We start from the raw sequence: 18,074 nt of genomic DNA on the forward strand, positions 1-18,074 counted from the left end.
CTCTTTCGCTTTTGCTGTCTCTCGAACTATCTCTCGCTGTCTGCTTCTCGCTCCCTCTCGCTCTCTCTGGCTCTCACTATTGCATCTATCTACTCTCACCACTCATTTCTCTTCTCTCTCTCCTCTCTTCTCGTGTGTGTGTGTGCGTGTGTGTGCGTGCGTATGTGCGTGTGTGCGTGCGTGCGTGTGTGTGCGGGCGTTCATGCGTGTGCGTGCGTGCTCACATGCGTGCGTGTCTGCATTATTGATCTTTACACCCAAACCCTCTAAATAACACCATAGCTGCCAGTTCAAGTTTCTAACTTTGCGAGGTAATGGGGCTTCCGTGATTGATTACGTACGAACTACCGAGTATTGATTGATCGTGGCGGCTTTAGAGGTTGAGTGAGCCACAAATGTTCGCCTAGCGCATATTGCACGCACTGACAACTGTTATTAAACACGTGCAATCTTCTTACCGGTACACACGGGTAATTATTTATCATCATTTATTTCCACGTGTATAGTCAGTAAGTTATATGATTATAGTTTACGTGCCAGTGCATGTAAACGAAATGTTACAGGATTGTCTGCAGGAGGAGAATTTATATATCTACGTCTCACAATAAAATAAAAAATCAATCAAAATCAATCAAACAAAATCATCATCAATTAAAATATTAGGAAGGCAAAATATTCCGAGTTTTTTTTCAAGCAGGCAGAGGAAGTGTTTTTCGAGGTATTTTTATGAGTGACACCGAGCTGCAAAGCGTAGCTACGGAAATGAAACGCGTTTTATGCGAGTTTTCCCTAAGATGATATCGATTCTTAGCGAACACGGCGCAAAGAATTTCTGAAGGACTCTACACAAGCAAACGAGCCGTGTGCGCCCGTGATAGCGATTCAGAAGCGACATTATCACACCGGGGTATATGTTGAAACATGTGGGCGTCACGCTGGGAATCCGACACGTGAATAAATGTGCGTCGGATAAAATACGCAGCGACAGGCGGAGAAAATTCTGCAAATCGAGTAAAAAACGCAACGAGAGAAAAAACAACGATGAATTGAACGCGGTGCGTACATTCGTGTGCGAATATGAATGCGCGCCCGGTTAAATTCTAATCAGGCCGTTGACGTAATAACGAGCATAACAAGAAAGTAGACATTTTAATATTTCAAATAAATTCGAATGAATAGAATGTCAATAAACCTTAAAAAGAACACCGGAAAATTGTTATCGCGATAAGCGCACGGGTTTCCTATACGTGGCAATTGAAGCCGTATGCGAGATAGCAAGGGATGGAACGCAAACGGAAGTATGCATACAGCCATTGTGGAGATTCCAGTATATGCGATACGCTAACAGCATCATTAGATACATCCGTTCATCACAACATTCTTCATAATCTATTCACGCCATAGTTTCGAAATAATTATTTTTAAACGAATACGCCGTCTGTTTGTTAAATGCTCGATGTATTTACCACGCGAGTGCATGGATGTGCGCAACGTTGCATAACGCATCAATGCCATTAACGCCTTCATTCGTAATTACCCCTTACTGTTTACCTAGTAAAATGATCGAAGAAACAATCAAAACACCGTGTGCTCGAATATCATTTACCGTTGCGTGAATTGAGTTGATTTTAGGCGAACGACCGACAGACTGAAATCGATGACAAATGCATCTATCATGCCATTATCTGCATAAATGAAAAAAAATGTCGGCAGACTTTCACTATACCGTTCGGGATTGCCCGGAAGCCTTATAATAATACATGCAATTAACTAGATGACAGGCTTTTCCTGCCCGCGGGACAGAAACGGACACTGCGGAGCACCGCCATCATAATACCTGCGCAATTTTGTCGAATCTACCGAAGAGTTCGTTGAGAGTTTTCACCAGCTCCGACGCCTCCATGCCGTGAGCTAGCGGCGTGAAGTTGACGATATCCGCATAGAGAATGCTGCAAGAGCAAGTTATACCTGATTAACGAACGATCGCCTATCGCCTATCGCGCGCGCGTGTGTGTCTGTGTGTGTGCGCGTGAACTAGTGCAAACTTGGACTCATCTTAGAAATCCTACCTATACATTACACGTCAAAATGTGAACATACGCACGTATATATTACCCCCTATTAGCTGCGAGCGTGTTTGTCGGCTGTCGTGGACGCATCGCGGATTCCCGCCGCGTCTCCTATTGCTCGTTCACGTCATTCAATTAATTACCACGGAAGGGGTACTGCCTGCAGTAGACTGGACACATTTCATTCACACGCTGTGAGATATTGACAGGCCCTGCCTGTCGAATTCAATCACGTTTCTCTCTACACGTGTGTGTGTGTGTGTGTGCAAACCGGATTGTTGAAAAATCGACTCGGTGAGCGAGTGTGGAAAGGGGGAAACTGAGCGCGAAGCCGTGTGAGAGAGCTTCACGTTAAGAATCGCTCTCGCTGTACTCCCGAGGCATTCTCGCGTGTATATATATAATATATACTAGATCGTATTCTCTTCGCGGACTAGATCGTATTCTATATCGTGCATTAAATGCGTTGCATTTCGTGGTTGAGGAAGCTTATATACCGAATTACCGTGACGCGAAAGAAATTGCCCTGAAGCTGCATAAACTGCCCTGGAAAGTCGCTAGACGGTCTTCAGTAGATGCCATGTTGTTGCTGTAGGAAGACGGAGGGGTGTTGCTATCCCCCGGGCGTGGAGGGACAGTCACGTGATACAGTTGACGTATACTTCAAAGTCCAAATCTTCCACAGAAAGATTCCACAGTCATTCTTCCGTACTAGACATGGCCTTATATCCCTAACCCTAACCCTAACGCTAACCCTAACCCTAACCCTAACCCTGATCCTAACCCTAATCCTAACACTAGTGCTGCCACATTGCGGTACTGTCCCTCCACGCCCGGGGGATAGCATTTCCCAAGACGGAGGCAGCTATCGTGGGCCGCGCATGCGTAACGCTATACCATCTCATTCACGCAACACGTATTTTATGTTGCACGCGAGAAAGCATGTCTACCTAATAGCGTTTTTTGATAGTCAGGTTCGATGCGTAAGTCAGATATTTATTTACGTTTTTTTTATTATTCTCGTGTCTATTTGCTTTCCAGGGGTGATGCGCGTTCCATGCAGAGAGTCATACAAATGCATCCTACCGTAGTAATTCGCTGTACGTGATGGCGTGTGGAGAGGTGTCATTTCCTAGCGCTAGCAAGAGTAAATAATACTAGATTACTGACTGCAGTCGCGTCTTGTTATATTATTATGCTTTTAGCAGAGGCGACACCGTGCATGTGGACACCGTGTCTGAAATAGATAGCTATACAAACAAAAGTCGTGATAGATATATACGGCGATAGCGAATGGATGCTGGCAGCGTAAATGAGCAATGATGTCCTCTCTTCAAATGTTCATCGTGTGATGACTAACGCGTAACTTAGAAGTGTGGTCAACAAGTGTTTTCACAAGGTACCTCTTCGAAGCTACGCCCCTCCCCCCAGCAACGCATCAAACGGGTTAACCAAGCCATGCGACCATTATTTTTTCATGAAAACGTCTAAACGTCATTGAAAACACCAAAGTGAATGTCGTCTCCGTTACAAGGCGGAATGCGCATGACGTTACATAAGCGCCAGTGAGCCTTGAGGGTTTTGTCACTAGACCCGTTTTATCGTCTTCGCGATATCTTGACGCCGAGCGCCGGGCAATTACAAGAAGCAAACGATTTCTTTCTCGCGCTTACCTTATCGTTTGGTATTTACCAGCTTCGTCACACAAACGTCGGGATCACGATACCTTGGTGTGTAGGCTGCGGACCATCCATGCATCCCGCATTACCTATATACCTTTATACCTATATACATATATACCTATATACCTATATAATAATATACCTATATATCTATATACCTATATACCTATATACCTATATATCTAACAGCGCTCAGGATCAACAGCAAAGCTGTGCCACGCAATCTTGTATCATGTCTCTCTGGTTTATTGATGTCACACTCCTCCCTATTATCTACTCCTGCTATTATCTACTTCTGATATATATATGCGTGTCCACATGTATTACGCATGCCACATATCATTGCACCGGTCGTTTGCAGTGCAGCCGCCAAGTATACGAATTACGTTGCTGGAAAGCATGCATTAACGCTGCTGCCGGAACGATATACGACTCCCAGCAAGCATTGTCAAACATAGACAATTTGCAATGTGTCACCGTCGGAATTTATGGGTGATGGGGAAATGTTACCCTGCGTTGTTTCACATCTGGCCTGCCACAATCGGCCCTTTGGTGAGATGTGCATGAGTTCTAAATTAATCATTTTGATAGCGCTTCTGCTCATCATCGCTGACATTGGCTGTTACATAACATGCACTTTCAGTTCTCTTATGAATAGCGGTTACGTGTTGCTGTGCGCGTTTGAGTGAGTGCGTGTTCGTATGCGTCCGCGTGTATTTCAGCCTACACTATAATTGTGCTGTAAGGGAAGGTTTATAAATAAGCAAATAAATCAAAAGCAATATGTGAACGTTACGTTGATTTCATTAGTGCCAAGTTAGTGTACATAAACGAGTATACTATTTCGATATAACGGGACTTTCACTACGAGTAAATGAATCTTGCAATGGCGCCGGTTCTTTTCATGGCGACTTGCATGCATACATGGGCATGCGAACTAACTAAGGGGAACTATAACTAATAAAGAGTGACATGTCTGCCTAGCGTATTGACTAAATTCATCTAGATGTCATGAAGAAGAAACGCGGCAGGCGTCTCTGAGCGGTGCACTCAGGCAACCTCAAAGGACTTGGGGAAAAGGTCTACGCTATAGCTATACCGGCGTATTTTATGTTGGTGATTGTTTTCCCATATTTATGCTCAAGCTCTGGGCAAGATGAGTTTGCACGAAGCAAAGCGAATGTTCGAGAGAAATTGTGACGATAACGCAGTTTTGAGCAATAATCGGTAGCACAATAGGCAGCCACGCACTGGGTATGATGCGCATATAGGTTATAAGATTCTTTGCAACAGCGTGTAGTACAGCGCAAGCATCAGCTATAGAACTGGAGCCCGTTGTCGGAAACGTAATTGGTTTTACATTTCTTTTGGCATTAACTTTTGCTCTTAGACTGTTGACAGACATATTCTAAAGTTTTACGAGAATAAAAATCATAGCAAAAAAAAATCAAGCCGCAATAGCTTTACGAAACAAAATTCTGTTTTTGCTTTGACAAATGTCAAGACTAATTTTAAGATTAATTTTGTAATTTTGTTTCTAACAACGGGGCTTTGGTTTATAGCCATCGCGCTTATTCAATTCTTAAAGTATCTCAAAGTGAAAAGGGTGCAATCCACGAGATTGCATGTGCCTACATGCACGTGTGCGTACACGCTCGTGTGCTTACGTGCACGTGTATACGTATACTTGAGTGCGTGTGTATTATGCGTTAGCGTGGTACATAACTTAATTTTGGTGTAAAGTAACAACGTTTTTGGCGCGTGTGTGTGTGTGTGTGCGTGCGTGCATTTATATGACTGGCGTATGCGCGTGCGTGTGCGTGTGTGTGCGTGAATGTGTCCGTACGTGTTGCGTGCGACTATGCACGCGTGTGCGTGTATGCGTACGCGAATGCCTGCGCGAGGGCGTGCGCTCGCCTTCGTGCATTCGGGCATGCGTGTCTATGTGCGTATGCCTAGTGTGTGTGAGAGAGAGAGAGAGAGTGTGTGTGTGTGTGCGCGTGTGTGTCGCGTGGACCACGAACGATAATAAAGCACTATTTCCCCAATAAACTGTGTCTATGACATGTTATCAGATAATCACCAATTTTATTAATTTTCAATTTGATTAAAGCATTTAATTTGAAACGGTATCCACAAAATATCTTTCTCAAACACGCACACAATGATATTGAGATTGCGCACATTACCATGCACAAGCGCTAACCCAAGGAATGCTAGCCCAGCAGATTTAGACCATTAATTCACGTAGTTCTGACTCATCAATATCGATATCATTCGCGTGTGGTGCAAGCTTTATCATCTACAACCACAAGATGAGTGGCACATTGAAGCAAGTGCGGACACATTGAATACAGTCATCTTCGTATCGCCCATGATGTTTATGAGTCAATACGAACCGGGTCTTTGCTTCACTTGTTTGAGTCATGTCTGAGACGCATACTCCTACAATGAATGTGCTCTGACTGCGCTCTTATCCATTACGGCAAGTAAATACTTCAATCGAGACCTCATTACTGTCGAGTATATTTCAGGCAATCATTTTCAATCGATATCCTTTGCCCGAAAAAAAAACATACAAGAAGAAGAGTTTCTGTGCAACATACGAATGCACTGGTTAGTGATACGTGATGAAACGCATGCATGTGCTCCGTGGCATCATTGTCCGTTAAGCGATAACTCTGATAGCGAATATGAAGTGTGTGTGTCGCACAGCGACAGTGTGACAGCTGACTGTCTGCGCAGAGTGGTGTGGCAAGATGCGAATATAGTTTGAAAGTCTATGTTGAATTCGTCTCGCGTTTGCGAAATACAATTAAAATATCTTCCTTTTCCGTCAATTTCAAGTCTCAGTCATAGAGAGTCATACAATGCAATTAAAATTTCACAAATGGCATTACATCCTGTGATATACTGTTAAAATGATGCGATTCTAACGCAGTAACGTTAACCAAATGCCAAATCAGTCGTCATGGAGAAGGAGGAAGTAGACGAGGAAAGGAGATAGCGCCGGATGTCAGGGACGAAGTAGATTATAAGGAGGAGGGAGGTAAAGGATTCTCTTCATCTATATTTCTCCCACTTTGCTACATCCTACCTAGTATCCTGTAGTAGTAGGCCTACCCTAGTACTACGCTAGGACCTACTCAGGCATAGCTTTTCGCCGCAACCTGACACACACGCACGCGCGCGCAACGTTTGCAAAATTTATGGCTTCAACTCTGTGTACGGAGTATCGAGAGCACATGTCAAGCTAAGTTAGATTTCCGACCATATTGTTGACGGACGGACGAACGGACGCTCATTGCATTCCACAAGCTGCATCTGAAGGTCAGATGAGCTGAAACTTACAGTAACAGATAACTTAGTGCTATGAAAAAAAATCGTATATTCGTATCTATTAGACTTTTTGCAGAATACTTAAGCCGCGCTACACGTATACCGCCAGTTACAGTGAGCCTATTTATAGTAGTTATACTTAATGCTATAATAATGATCTACATAACATTCTGTTGTATGGAAAGCGAGCTGACAGTCATGCAACCACACCGTTTACTGGATCATTTTGCCTCAACAACGAAAGAAACTTTTGAAAGTCATATTTTAATCTGTCATTACTTACTACTAGAAATATGATCAACGTGAATTTTACCAGGAGCTAATGAATGTATCATTAGCTCTTGATTTTACGCGTGTGCGTGTGTGCGTGTGCGCGTGCGTGTTTGTATCTGCAGGCATTCGTATTATGCACGCGTGTGTGTAGATCGCGCACAATCTCACGAGTGCTATTCAAAGTCGAATACACTGTAATAGAAACTCCAGTATCTTTACAACTTACTGCATACTTTGACAGTTGGCTTAATTATGTACACGTATGTTTGTACTTTAACGGATACACGATATTATTAGAGTTTCTTCGAATGCAAGTATAGATCAATGTAATTACATGCGAGATGCGCGTGGGGGGGAGGTATTTTCTTGGGTAAAATATGAAATACGGAGCCACGCAATTTTGAGAACCAGAAAAAACGCGCGAAAGTTTATATCGATTTTTGCGCGTAATGAAAGCGTTTGTTGCACTGTAGTCGATGCTAACTATTTGAGAAGAAATGTTACCTGGCTTCAAATATTTCTCAGCGTAACCGTTCTTCGGAAACCGCACGATATTTTCCTAAATGTCACATGTGCACGCCGGGTAAAAATGGCCGCCGATAAACACACAAACCACAAACACACACACATACACACACACACACACACACACACACACACACACTCACGCACGCACGCACGCACGCACACACGCACGCACACTATATACCTATATACCTATATATCTATATACCTATATACCTATATACCTATATACCTATATATCTATATAACAATATATCTATATACCTATATATAATATACCTACATACCTACATACCTACATACCTACATACCTACATACCTGCATACCTACATACCTACATACATATATATACCTATATATAAATATATATCTATACATACCTACTTATACATACATACCTATATACCTATATACATATTATATACCTATATACCTATATACATATTATATACCTATATACCTATATATTTATACACCTATATACATATATACTCGTGCACACTCACCGCACATGCATATTGCAAGCATATACATGCCATTCGGAATATGGGCGTAACACATACATACATACATACATACCGTCCTAAATTTCAATGTGGGGCATTTGGCACGACGATATGATCGTGACAAGCCGCGCGGAAGTAATACCCTCACACGGACACGGACATCGATAATGCTAACACGGTAATTCTACCATAACTCACCCACCCACCCTGCACCCTGTGCCTCCCCCTGCCCCCGCCCTCTGTCTGTTTGTGATGGCGCGCAGTATACGCGAGGCTCAGCGAAGATGAATTGATTTACGCGTTCGGGAATTGCGCTGATATAACCAAGTATATATATACCCAGATATACCCAATTATATATACACCCAGATATACTCAAGTATATATATATATATATATATATATATATATATATAGATACCCAGATATACCCGGACACCAGATACCCGAACACCAAGTATATATAGACGAGATTCTTGTTATATACACAGACTCCGTACGGTTGAGTATACCAGGTGTGTTACTATTCGACGCACGCACACAGGCCTCTTGTATGCCGACTAGTAAAATAAACCAAAAGAAAGAGTTAAAGCCGCAGCCAGCGTAGCCGCTAACACAACTCCGTTGAAAAAACACGGATACAGCCACTACACTAAAAGAAAACATTGTAGACTTATCGAGGAAAATAACGAATCCAGTGAAACGAGCGGATGTGAATGACGTCAGGCGCAGCGGACAACGACGGCCACGCAGTTTGAACAGCGACGGGCCATTTGCCGATGGCAAGCGAAGCCCTATGAATGATCTCAACTGCCGATGCGCAGCCTGCAGATGGCAGTCAGATGTCGAGGCGACATGTGGCGTAGAGGTGGGGATCGAGAGAGAGAGAGATAGAGAGAGAGAGAGAGAGAGAGAGAGAGAGAGAGAGAGAAAGAGAGGAGAGAGAGGGAGAGAGAGAGGGAAAGAGAGCATGAGGCGACGAGAAAGGCGAGCAAGAGAGTAGCAAGGCGAGAGAGAGAGAGGTTAGAGAGACAAGAAGAGAGAGTGAGCAGAGAGAGAACGAAGAAGGACGAGAGAAGAGAGGAGAGAGAGTAGTTAGAGAGAGGACGAGAGAGGGAGAAAGAGATAAAGAAAGAGAGAGCGAGAGAGAGAAGGGGGAAGAGAAAGAAAAAGAGAGAGAGAGAGGGGGGGAGAGAGAGGAGAGAGAGAAAGAGAGGAGAGGATCGTACCAGAGCATGCGCTACCGAATTTGGAGTACACGAAATAGCGATGAACGATGCAATGCACGATAACGCGCGCATGGTGTAATTCTCACTGGTAATTAGACTGGCCCGCCATAGTGTTAATGAGGATTAGATCGACGGCAACTCTCGAAAGCCAACACTTTCCGCGTTCATTGCACGTGAATAATTAATACAGGTAGCCGGTTAATAGTAATCGAAATGTCAATGTATGAAGCGTGATTAAGGTGCATGTTAATATGATTGATTAGTAACTGCATCTGCGTCTGCACGCTTCATCACTTCATTACAGTCTACCAACTAACTAGCCGTATAGTAAGAAAGTTGAGCTCTCATTAAGTAGTTAGCCCCGCAGTACTGGGTCAAGCCGACCTCCTTGCTGACGCTGAGGCTGGTCGTCGCTACAGTCTTTTACGTCATCGATGGTTCTTTTACGTCCTCATTACTGGAGACGGCCCCGCCATCTAAGTGGTCATCCGAGCCCCGAGGTGTTCACAGTACCTAATGTCGATAGGTTTTGATTTCTATTGGAGCCAGGTTTTACACATTGAGCGCATTCACCTTCCTACCAGGGGGTTAGAACTCACAGTTTTCGCAGGAAACGGTGTTCTTACCTGACATTCTTGTGCATCTGCACGTACATCTCGTGGAACATGCTACTAGGGGGCGCTGACGGTCGTCGAGAGATGTCCGTCGACGACTGGTGCATTTTGAGCACAATGCCTCGCTTCACTTCGGCGGCAATGTACGCCGGTATGACGCTCAACAGCAGCTGCTCCTGTAACGAAGCGACGATAATAGCGACGGTGATGACGGTGAAGATGACAATACCGGCGGAGGCGGCGACAGGCGACGATAAAGCAATCGTAGCTTCAGCGCCAGATGCCGTCGGTCGCGTGCGACTGCCACTCGAGAATTTATGACTACCGTTTAGGAGGGGAAAAAAATCTTTTTAAATCGCGGGAGGTTTTCATTTGCGAGTTTTATTTGATCGTTGGATGTTAGTTAACGTTGAAGGAGGTACTCGGTTTGTTGATAACCCCGTCTGGCCGTGCTTATAGAGGGGACTGTTGCTATTATTATAGAATATCGTGCTCGTATATGGCCTGTATTAAAACAAATCGAGGGCTTCGATATGATCTCCGCCCAGCTACTGACCGATTTTGAAACAACACCACCTATATGTCTGTACGTACCTGTTACAGTAGTACCGTAAGAGTACTACTGTAGTAAATTACTTTAATTTTATTACTAAATTTCTTATATGCGATGCCACGGGAAGACGTTAGGTTGAGAAAATATCTCGTTTTATGTCTGGAAAACGTGATGCATAGCGCGAGTCTCGCATAGAGCGACATTACTGTTCGGTTAGCTAGTTCGTCTCACTTTAATCTGTCGGCCAGCATTTTGGACTAACCTATCGCGATTAAACCCTAAAAGAGTCTGATCATGAATTGGGAATGAATATTTCCCGACAAATCCCTTTGCATTAGACAGGAAAACGTAAACGGCGGTTTCAAACTCATACGATAATCATGAGTGAATTGGGACTGATTTAATCATAGCAATGCACTGCGTCGGAGTTAACATTTTTCATGCACTCGTATATATCATAATACAGTTAATCCGTCCGCCAGTATGTGAAATACTGACATAGCGCCCTCGCGTAACAACGTCACTATTTCATATACGCGGCGTAGAACTATGTAGAACTGTTTCGTTTCGGTTACAACTGATACAGCTGTGTGATCAGCTTCTTGGACCTAGTCTGTGTGTGGACAGTTAGTCCAATATAAAGGGCAAAGGTGGTTCATAGTCCAATGAATGTCGAGCTTTGGGAGTTGGAGTACACTTCTTACAGTTAGACATAATGGTCTGCGAGACAGTTAGACATATCTGACTGTTTTAAGAGTCCTGATCCTTCAGATCAGCTCTTTGTAGCAGCATGGTTACTAGAGTCTTGAGATTTATGGGAACTGAGTTCTGCTGGCAGTCAGAGGTGAATGAAGCATTAAATTTGAAACCGTTTGAGTGGAAGATATCATTCCGCACAATTTTTGCAGCCTTAGCTAGAATCATTGCTTCATCCTCATAGTCACTCTTCAATGCCTCTTTTAGCATCTGTTGCATGCCTTGTTCAAAAACAAGTATGCGATTCTTTCCACCACTTTGCTCTGGTGCATTTGGAAAGTACTTAAGAACTTGCTCCTTGAAGCGTACTTTGCTGATGCCAAGATCATGCAGACGACTTTTATACAGGTGACGTAGCATTAAAAACTTGAAATAGAAGGTTCCATCATCAACAGCGTTTTCTACATATGTGATAAGTTCAGCAAGGGCTCTGGCTTGGAATTTTTTCTCTTCTTTATAGCTCTCAGAGAAGTCCTGGTTTTGCCTCGTTAAGAAACGATGCCGATTTCGAAGTCCAACCAAGCAAGCCAAGTGATACTTTGCATCGAGTGAAATTAGGTCACCACCCTCAATCCTGGATAATAAGTCTGTTTTATGCAGATCTTTGACCATGCTCCTCATATTATCATCTGTTTCAAGAGTACTGAACTCATGTAGGTTTCCATCCTGTATTTTGCAGAATATACATAAGCTCTTGTCTACGGGCTGGCGGTGTGGACATCGTTTCTCATCTCCAGCACTCTTCTCGGCAGTAAAATCATCCCTCTCTCTCTCTCTGTTATGTCGACCCTGTCGGGTGAATAACGAAAACCGTAGCAAAAACAATCTTAACAAGCATAGGTAACATGTTCAATCAAAATGATTATTATTGATACTTATTAACAAAATCATTGTCGAGCACAAAACAAATACAATACTACATTTCAATTATAGAACAAGTTACATAATTAGGCCTATATGCACGTTACATAATAAAACATTATAAGCACGATACCTTAGCACGACTGGCCAGTCTGCGCGCACCACGCTAAGTGCACGATCTACACAAAACCTCTCATTCGGGGTTTCCGACACTTAAACCTTAGGAAAAACCTAACGGCACCTAGCAAGGCCAAACATAACTTAAACAGGTAACACTTCACAACATCCTCCCTTCTTGAAAATTATTAAACAACTCAACTATGGTTTCTCAAATGAAATAGATTTTCAATTATTCAAACGTACATTTATGAAGTGTCCTCAGAACTTTCTAATAGCCGCAAACGTGCTATTGGCCGACGTATTACCCCTCTCGGCGTTTTGACTGCCACTGACCGTACGAGTCCATCACGACCTAAATAAACTTCCTCAATCTTACCCAGAATCCACTCTTGTTTCTTGTATTGTCCTCCGTTATTAGAACTATATCCCCAATCTTGGCGTTATCACAACCTTCAAACCATTTTTTTCGTACATTCAACTCCGATAAATACTCCTTTTGCCATCTGTTCCAGAATAACTTGCTGATACGCTGACGAAATTGCCATCTTTTCCCAATACTGGAATCCCTTGTTCTTGCATCAAGATCGGGCATAACTTGCAAGTTTCGTCCAATCAACAGGTGCCTTGGCGTTAATGGCAACGGGCCTTCCTTATCAGCGGATACCATTGTCAATGGTATTAAATTTAACTGAGCCTCCACGTCAGTTAAAACAGTCACTAGCTCATTAAACGTCAACTGTGCTTTCCCAGGAGCTTTCGTAGTAAAATCTTAATGCTTCGTATAAGCCGTTCATAGAAACCTCCTTGCCATGGAGCCTTTTCTGTAATGAACTTCCGCTCTGTTTCATCATGCCGCAAGCAATCCTAAATCTTTTGCTTGTCCTTCTTGGCTTTGTACAATAACTCCAGCACATTAGCTGCCCTCTTGAATGACTTCGCATTATCTGAGTACAGAACACCACATTTTCCTTGCCTGTTTGTCATCCTTTCAAACGCCTGTAAGAACTCCCCAGCTGACATGTTCTCAACCAGCTCAAGATGTACAGCTCTTGTTGTCATACAAGTAAATATTACAATGTAGACTTTCTTTGTGTCATCGCCTCTCGATGTCTTTACGTAAAGTGGGCCGGCAAAGTCAGTTCCCACATACAAAAACGGTGGCGCCTCTGTTTCTCTCTCTGCTGGTAATGAGCCAATTTTCTGCTTCATAATGGTTGGCTCTCGACATTTCATACACTTGTTTAATATCCTCCTTACTTCTAACCGACCTTTTAGTAGCCAAAATTTACATCTCAGGTTAGCCAACGTTTGTGCGATTTCAGTGTGACTATGCAATTTGTGATAATGCAAAACTATCCTGTCGACTAATACATCGTGATTCGGCAATATGATTGGCCGCCGTGCCTCATCAGGAAGCAACGATCGACATAGCCTACCACCAACACGAATTACACGCTTACTTTTATCCCACACGGGCGACAACGGCAACAATCTGCTAGTCTTTGAAACCGGTTTTCCCGCTTCCAATAGTCTCATTTCTTCAGGAAATGCCTTCCGTTGAACGCGGTTTATCCAGAACATCTCTTCATTCTGATACTCTGTCAAATTCAGAAGAGCATCATCACTCCCCTCGTTCGGAAAGCTTTTGCGTCTATGCCGTTTCAACCATCCTCTTATCATTGTAAAGACGCTCAAGAACTTTGAGTATGATTCAAATTTCCCCATATATGCTGTTAGCGGGTCATCATGGTCTGCTTCTGATTTCACGTTGCAAACAATGATCCGTCTAAGCTTTCTGTTAGCTTCATCATACGACGTCTTTGTACTAAGCTCTGTTTGTTTAGGCCATTCCGCTTCGTCCTCTTTCAGAAACTCTGGACCTTGCCACTAATGTTTATTGTTTGCCAAAGCTGAAGCATTACAGCCACGAGAACAAACGTCTGCTGGGTTTAACCTTTCTGGTACAAACCTCTATTTCCTGGCTCTACTAGTGATTGTATTGTAGTCACACTATTCCCTACAAATACCTGCCATTTATAAGCAGGCTGACTAATCCAGTGCAATACGATATTTGAGTCTGTCCAACAGTATGTTGACACCAGTGGCAGCTTCAACCGAGTCTTCACGTATTCTATTAATCTTGCTGTAATCAGAGCAGCCTTTAACTTTAGTTCTGGCAGTGTCCTTTGCTTGTCAATAGGGGACACCCTAGTCTTTGAGCATAATATCGTGACGTGGTTCTCTTTGACTTCGGGGTCCGTAACAAGCAAGTAGACCATTGCTCCATACGATACCTTGCACGCATCACCAAAAGCATGCAGCAAGAATTTTGGAGCCTTGAAGTTTTCTGGTACCAAAGGTCTTCGGAGCTTTATTTTACTCCGTTTCTCCACATCTGCCTTCCAAGCTAACCAAGCCGCTGCTAAATCTTCTGGTAGAGCGCCGTCCCAACTTCCTGTTGTTAACGAAGCCTTCTGAAATATCTGTTTTGCCTTCAATACAAATGGCGAAAGTACTCCCATGGGATCGTACACCCTGTGCAACTGCTGTAACACTGTTCGTCTAGTTTCATGTTTCACATTTTCCATTTTCTCATAGAACGGGAACATCAAACCGTCTTCATAAAGTATGTACCTTACCCCAAAATTTTTTATTGCGTATTCTTCTTCAACAAACGTTTTCTCGTGACATGCAGCCAAATCCTCCCTCTCTAAAAGATCGAGAGCACCTCGCTTGTTAGATGCAAACTTTCGTAGCGGGAATCGTCTCGACTTCATCATAGACTTTATATCCAACGCCAATTGCTTGGCACTTGTAACGTTACTAGCTCCAGAGATGACATCATCAACATACATATTTTCCATGAGCTCATTCGACGCGTCCGGAAACTCCTTCTCTTGGGATTTCACGTGATCATGGACTGTCTGCATGCTGCTGAATGGAGATGGTTTCAATCCGAACGTTACTCTAGTTATATCTGTAGACATCAGGCAGTCTGTGCTTATCCATGTCACGCCACAGAAAACGTTGCAAATCCCTGTCAATATCATTGATCATAACCTGATGAAACATTTTTTATATGTCGGCTATTATAGTAACAGCATGTCTTCTAAAACTGAGTAAAACAGCCAATATGTCCGGTTGAAGAGCAGGCCCTGGTAACAGCACACTATTAAGTGATATCCCACTTGGCCCTTTTGCTGACCCATCAAACACTATCCTACACTTTGTAGTGACCCGGTCCGCTTTGACCACTGGGTGGTGGGGCAAATACCACACGGGATTCTTAGTATCTTCTTTCCCAACCAACTCTGCTCTCCCAGTCTCCAGGAGCTCGCATATCTGGTCTTGATACGTTGCAGCCAACTCAGGATCCTTTTCCAACCTTCGTTCAATACCATACAGCCTTTTTTCAGCCACATGCCAATTTGATTTTAGCTCCACGTTCCCATCCAGATAATCTGGGTGAAATCTCAAACCAGTTTCATAATGTATACCAGTGAAATGCGTTTTCCCTGATGTTGCCTCATGGCTTCAATTTCTAGCCCTGACTTCTTGGACTGCGTATCAGCTGGCAGAATTTCAAGATGCTCTAGTTCCCAATGCTTCACAGCCATATCTATGGGATCCTCAATTTGAAAGTAGACTCTGTATACACCAGGTGGTGAGGTTTTCCTACTAATCTTAGACGAATAGGGTCCTGCTAGAATCCAGCCAATGTGACTCATCTGTGCAACTGGAGTACCTGGGGGTCCACGAATCACTAAACCCATCATAATGTTTAGTGTATCTTCTACTCCAAGCATTATGTCAACGCGTACCGCATCTTTCCTCGGAAACTGATCAGCCAATTGCAAGTTCTGTAGGTGTGGCATCTTTGACAGGTCAACATGTACTGCAGTCAAGTCTGCACTTGGTTTATCAATGACGTACGCTTCAACCTCAAATGTCTCCCCTTGCCATGACGGTAACGCAGTAGACAGCTTAAACCTAACTCGCTCTGTCTTCAGGCTCATAGCTTTACCACCTGCCAGAGTGAATTTGCCATCAACAGCGGAACCCTTCAATCCCAGCGTCTTCGCAGCTCTTTTACTGATAAAGGAGACGCCGCTACCACTATCAAACAAGACACGCGCCGTGATCATTGCTGAATTCGATTCGATTTTGGCAACCCCACTCAACATCAGCAGCTCCTTTGGGTCTTTCATGGGTTTAACTAGTCCAGACGCTGACTGAATCTGACCACTAGCCACAGCGTCAATAGATTTCCTATCAGGTCCAGCACCACCTCGTTTACCAACGTTCACCTCGTAATGCAGGAGATCATGATGGTTCCCCTCGCACACCGAGCATCCCTTTACCATTTTGCAATCCTTCCTTAAGTGACCTGGCCTCAAACATCTGAAGCACGCTCCCTTACGTCTAGCGTTGTTGTACTTAAGGCTTGTCGCCATTGCATTCGCTTCGCTACAGTTGGACGACAAGTGACCCTTCTCGCAAAATATGCAATTCTTCCATTCAGTTCTGGATACATTTAGGGCTTGACCAGTGTGCTGTCTTCTTCTATCCGCATCTAGACCCGTGTCTCGCCTGGGCTCCTCCCTTCTGGATTGCGATTCTGTGCGCCTAGATATCTGCAGTGCTTCATGTAGCTGCTCCAGCATCTTGTCGAATGTCACCGGCAAATGAAACCTTACTCCCATTTGTTTCTCTTCGTGCATTCTTTCCGAATCCCACTTGCGAAGTAAAACATTTGGCATCTTTGTACGCACGAGTGCTGTCAATAGCCAACTGCTTTCAATCAGACTTACATTATTACCAGCCTTCTTCAGCAAGTAGTTCCAGCTCGAAACTAATCTAGCATACAAAGGATCTATCTCTCTAACAGTTGGAGCACTTGCCGCCTTCGCTGTGGCCATGTCTTCTACCGCTTATCTATTCTATATTCTAGCCAGCACATCACCGTATTTCGATTCAAGGGCCATGATTACTTCGCTGTGTGTAGGATCTTTCAGTGATGCAGCTATTTTCATTGGCTCACCCTCCAATACCGACAGGACGTAGTGAGCTTTCTCCGCCTCACTATAGCCAGGCTTCTTGAACTCTTCCTCGACCAGCGAACGCCACTGATCAAACATATTCGGATCACCGTTAAATACAGGGATCGTTATTTCTCGCTTCCTATATGTTAATGTTTCCAATATCTTTGCGAGTTGCTCTGCGTTGATCCCCGAATTCATACTCCTGACAACTTCCTTCAGTTCCTCAGTGATATGTTGCGCTATGCTAACCTCACTAACTCTACTGGCGCCCGCTTCACTTCCCACCGAATCACTATGGCTATGCGCTTTCGCACCTGTCAACCATTTGCTCTCAAGATGTTGCACTCGCGCATCGACTGTAGAATACTGCTCTCTGTATTTCTCTTCATTGTCTTCATCTCTTCCATCTGCTTGTCGCGCATTCGCATCCAAGACGTCTCAAACGTTTACATTTTCCGGATCAATTCTATAGCGTCCTGAATTTCCATCAACTTTCATATTGCT

The 18,074-nt window shown here is 43.7% G+C and overlaps 2 protein-coding genes across 2 annotated transcripts in view; both read right to left on the reverse strand.

Moving 5' to 3' along the window:
• LOC106807551 (adenylate cyclase type 2-like) overlaps positions 1–13,195 on the reverse strand; it is a 50,531-nt gene extending 37,336 nt beyond the window's left edge. Inside the window, exons 1-4 of the mRNA XM_014809915.1 lie at positions 12,905–13,195; positions 11,590–12,213; positions 10,251–10,414; positions 1,838–1,949 (exon numbers count right to left, since the gene is read on the reverse strand). Coding sequence (XP_014665401.1) covers positions 1,838–1,949; positions 10,251–10,414; positions 11,590–12,213; positions 12,905–13,195 — 1,191 coding nt within the window. The remainder of the gene's footprint in view (positions 1–1,837; positions 1,950–10,250; positions 10,415–11,589; positions 12,214–12,904) is intronic.
• Positions 13,196–13,392: 197 nt separating this feature from the next.
• Positions 13,393–17,768, reverse strand: LOC106807552. Its single transcript, XM_014809916.1, has 6 exons — positions 17,570–17,768; positions 16,054–17,305; positions 15,803–15,913; positions 14,556–15,462; positions 13,989–14,415; positions 13,393–13,706 (listed from the first exon to the last, which is right to left on the reverse strand). The coding sequence occupies exons 1-6, from the start codon at positions 17,766–17,768 to the stop codon at positions 13,393–13,395; spliced, it is 3,210 nt and encodes a 1,069-aa protein (XP_014665402.1).
• Between the last annotated feature and the right edge of the window lie 306 nt (positions 17,769–18,074).

The sequence above is a fragment of the Priapulus caudatus genome, unplaced genomic scaffold (genome assembly GCF_000485595.1).
Source record: "Priapulus caudatus unplaced genomic scaffold, Priapulus_caudatus-5.0.1 Scaffold222, whole genome shotgun sequence".
NCBI classification, from domain to species: domain Eukaryota; kingdom Metazoa; phylum Priapulida; class Priapulimorpha; order Priapulimorphida; family Priapulidae; genus Priapulus; species Priapulus caudatus.